This window comes from Otolemur garnettii, unplaced genomic scaffold (assembly GCF_000181295.1).
Source record: "Otolemur garnettii isolate 467f Iridium unplaced genomic scaffold, OtoGar3 scaffold00018, whole genome shotgun sequence".
NCBI lineage: Eukaryota > Metazoa > Chordata > Mammalia > Primates > Galagidae > Otolemur > Otolemur garnettii.
Window position 1 is genome coordinate 2,514,271 of NW_003852413.1, and position 4,457 is coordinate 2,518,727.

General features: G+C 55.8%; 1 protein-coding gene across 1 annotated transcript in view; it reads right to left on the bottom strand.

Moving 5' to 3' along the window:
* SLC26A11 (solute carrier family 26 member 11) overlaps positions 1–4,457 on the bottom strand; it is a 20,348-nt gene that overhangs the window by 11,034 nt on the left and 4,857 nt on the right. The window contains exons 5-7 of the mRNA XM_003786557.3: positions 3,525–3,604; positions 2,421–2,563; positions 9–148 (exon numbers count right to left, since the gene is read on the bottom strand). Of these exons, the coding sequence (XP_003786605.1) occupies positions 9–148; positions 2,421–2,563; positions 3,525–3,604 (363 nt within the window). The remainder of the gene's footprint in view (positions 1–8; positions 149–2,420; positions 2,564–3,524; positions 3,605–4,457) is intronic.

The following is a 4,457-nucleotide window of genomic DNA, read 5'->3' on the forward strand; positions in this document are numbered from 1 at the left end:
CTGTTGGCGGTGGTCATTGAGAAGGGAGGGGTCCAGACTGGAGGGAGCCCTTCCGCTGTCTCCTCAGTTAACATAAAAGGCTGGTATCCAGTCACCTCGAAGGAGTACGCGACCAGAGCCGCGAAGAAGACCACCAGGGCGTTGCGAGCTGGGACAGAAGAAGAGAGGCTGTGGTGAAACCCTGCTCTCTGGGACAGACACACCCCACTCCGGCCACAACCCCTCACCCAGGAAACAGCACAGTATAAGGGACTGTGTGGCAGGCGGCTCTGTGGAGCATGCAAGACAGAGGGACAAGACGTGGGCCGGTGGGCAGGCCTCCTCCTACACGCCCTCCAGGTGACTGTGTGGACAACTGCACAGCAGCAGAGACACTGAATCAGATGCCCTGGTGCTTCCACTTTGAGGCCAGACAGGGGACTAACCCAGATTAACACCCCAACCCCCTCCCCCACATAAAATTACTAAAAACGGACAAGATGATAAAACAACAGATTTTAAGGTGCCAGACATGAGGTGTGATGGACACAAGAGACCACTGAGGGGAAAAGCAGATGACTTGGGAGACACCTCCTTCACCCTCCTCCAGACTGTGTGACCTTGAGAAGCTCTGGGTTGTTTTGTGTTTTTTGAGACAGAGTCTTACTTGGTCACCCTCAGTAGAGTGCCATGGCATCATAGCTCACAGCAACTCAAACTCTTGGGTATGAGTAATCCTCTTGCCTAAGCCTCCTGAGTAGCTGGGACTACAGGCACCTGCCACAACACCCCGCTATTTTTAGAGACGGGTTCTTACTCTTGCTCAGACTGGTCTTGAACTCCTGAGCTCGGCCTCACATAGTGCTAGGTTTACAGTCATGAGCCACAGCATCTGGTGATGTTTTGAAATCTTAAGCTTTTCTGGCTAGAAAGATGCTGCTGTTCCCAAGCAAAGGACCCCAATAATGGCTGTGACCTAAATCTTCTTCCCCCTGCTCCTCTGACTCCTGCCCACCAGGGTGTCTTTCCCACGAGACCCTGGGTGATGACCCTGGGTGGTGTGAGGCCTCCTGTCTCTGTGACACATGAGGATGACGAACTTTGGGGTCTGTCCTGAGCCTCTCCCGTCTGACAGGATCTGACAGGATCTCAGGGCAGCACGTCCCAGACTTTCACATGCCACAGTCCACCTGAGGACCACGTAAAATGCAGATTCTGGCCTGGAGGTCAGAGTGGAGCCTGAGATTCTGCATTTGCACCAGGCCCGCAGAGGGTGCCCAGGCTGCCAGTCCCAAGCCACTCTCGGGCAACTTTACATCTTCCACTTTACAGGGACAGGGACTGCAGCAGGGAACTCTGGTTAAGACCAAACGCCTCAGGGGCTTCCCACCTGGATTCCCCCTCTGCTGCCAGAGGTTCTATTCCCCCTCTTTTCTTTATCCATCAATCTTTCCAATAAACTGTCCTCTTGCTGAAAAAAACAAAAACAAAAAACACCAAATGCCAGGCTGAGCTGGGATTCAAAGCCAGACAGTCCCACTGTAAGCCCAGAGTTCCCTCCACCCCACCAGGCTCTCAGCATTTCCCACGGCCTCCAGTCTGCAGGACAGAAGCAGCGAGTGACCACGAGGCCTGGAGACCACCCTGGGCAGCTGGAGTGACCCCAGGCCTAACACAAGCTGCCTGCCTCTCCTATGATAGCAGTGAGGTCCAGCTGGATGACTGTGCTTCCCCTCTGCTGAGAGGGCCTCAGCGGACCCCAGTGCTTCCCCACTCTCCTGTGTGCACTGTCCTCTCTGGGTGTCACTGACCAGTCCTGAGCCTGGCCTGGATGGATGGGGGGTGCCCCTCCTCAGGGATGGCCATTTAACTTACTAGTGGCCGTGCTGACCTCTCACCTTACAGTCTTTACCACAGCTTTCTCAGGACCCTCTGGTGATCTGTGACTCAGCCGGCAGCCTCTGTGCCTGAGTACAAGCTCTACTTTCCCCGGAAAGTACAATTAGATCAGACCCAGATGGTCTCAGTGGAATTTTATTTCTCTCCCAAGGACCTGAGAGGAGACCAGGTTTCTCAGCCTCAGCACTGCTGACATTTGGAGCCACTCCTTGTCGTGAGCGGCTGTGCACCCCAGGGTGTAGAGCACCTTCAGGCTCTCCCCACCAGCTGCCTGTGAAAGCCTCTCCCGGGAGTATCAACCAAAAATGTCTCCCACAACTGCCAACCGTCACCTCTGCCTGAGAAATGGTGCTGCAGACCAGCATCCTGGGCTCTAGCTGTGGATCAGAACTGCCTGCCACATTTTAAATGTGCCGATGTACAAGTCATGCCCAAACCACTGATGCGAGACTCAGGGCTCTAAGGGTGGGACTCAGGGCTCCCTGGATGCCCACAGGGAGGGTGCAGCCCAGGTTGCCCACGATGTCTGCGGGGCCCCTCACCTGTCGTCGCAACCCAAACCAGCCCATGGCTGAGCCGCACGCCAGGGGGCATCTCCGGGTGGAGGGGAAGCACATGGTCCCGCATCAGCTTCAGCACCAGCAGCAGCACCATGCAGACCAGCCCCAGCACAGCGTCGCCCACCCTGCAGAGAGACAGACGGCCTGTCACAGCTCGGCCCTGCCCATGCTCACACTGACAAGGTCTTCCAGCCTCCCCTGTGGCTTCTGCTGGAAAGCTTTCTCTCTCAATTGTCTTTTCTGCTTTTTCCTAAGCAACCTACTGTTCCACCTGAAAACTTCACCCAGAATTCAGCAAGCACATGGGCCTGTGCAGGACTGGGAGTGGAGGGGCCTGGTCATGATGGCAGCAGAGCCAACCTTTCGTTTTTGCAGTCCCTTATCCTTCTGGGACTCATGTCTGTGGGCTAGGATCTAGTGAGTGACTGACTGCAGGGAACAGGGACCAGCCCGAGGAGCTGGCCTACTGCAGTTGTCTGTCCTAGAAGGCTCCGGGCTGTGTCATCACTAAGGCCCCTTTCACCTCTGACAGTCAGTGTTGCTCTGACTGGTCAGGCTCCACTTCCACTGGCCCCAGGAGGCTGAGTTCTGCCACCAAAAACCTCAGCAGCTGATCAGAGGGAAGGAGATGATGGTCCGTGACTCCCTCCAGGCCTCAGCACCAGGCAGCCACCTCTATAGTGCCCCCCAGACCATCTCCTCCTCTCTCTTCTCTGCCCCACCTGTCCCCACTCCTCTGGCTCCTGTGCTCTGTCTGTGTCACTGTTCCTGCTTTTTCTCCTCTCCTTCCTGCCGCCCAGGAAAGCTCTGTGGAGATAGCTGTGCTTCTGGGCTCAGGGTCCCCAGGCTCCAGCCATGGGTTTTTTGTTAAAAAACTGACTCTGACCCAGCCAGTCGGGGGCTGGCCTGAGAGTTTGCATTTCCAACCAGCTCCCAGGCACTGCTGCTGCTGCTCTGGGGAACCTGGGGAGCAATAGGGCCCAGAAGGAATAAAATGCTACCTGGGGTGGGAACAGCTGGGAACTTGGGCAGGGGTCTAGAAGGAAGAGCTTCCTTACTCGGAGGAGAAACGAAAGCTGGCGGTACCTGGTCTCACCGATGCTGCGGAAGGTGTGATACACCTGCAGGAAAAACTGCCTGGGAATGTTCTGCAGCCCCAGGAGGTTCTGTCCAAACAGAGGTGCAGATTAGATCACGGTCTCCTGAACCAAAGCTCTGTGCCACCCACTCCCCTCACCCCCTTTCTCCTATGGGGGCCTGGGTGGAGGCAGGATCCCCAACCCCTAGTTCCTTTCTGGGGCACAGCTCTGGCTCTCAGGATACCACCTGCCCACTCCCAAGCCCCCCAGGGCGGGGGACCAACAAGTATGCACTTCACAACCTCTGAGTTAATGACATATTTCTCCAAGTTACATTCATGTCTTGCAAAAGACAGCTGGGAGACCCATTCCACAGCTCTAAGCTGCAAAGCCCGGGGTCTGGGGACCAGGCACCTGGACTCACCACCCTCCTCCTCCCAGTCCTGCCTCCATGGACTCCAGGCAGCATCCCTCACTCAGTGGCCCACCCCCACCACACAGGCTCTTGCTGCCATTGGCTCAAGGCTGTGTCCATCAACCAACCACCCACCTGACCCCATCCCCTGCCAGAAGGGAAAAAAAAATCACTGTCTGGGTTTGTAGCAGGCAGGTTCCTAAGGGGCTTCCAGGGACCAGGCTAGGAATCCCGGGCCAAGCAGGAGTCCAGGGGATGGGAAGGGGGCCCGTAATCACGCTTTAGACTTTATGTCTCTTGGGTAGGGAGTGTCAAGGGGAAGTGGAGACCCAGATTCCCAGGGTGACACACAGGGGCTAGAGGGAGGTTAGTTGGAATTGGGGAGAACTACATTGCCAAGTATGAATGGATAAAGAAGGTACCCTCTACTCTCACCAGGACCCTATGGAAGAACATTCTTTTTTTTTTTTTAGCTAGAGTGTCATGGTGTCAGTCTAGCTCAAGGCAATCTCAACTTCAAACCCC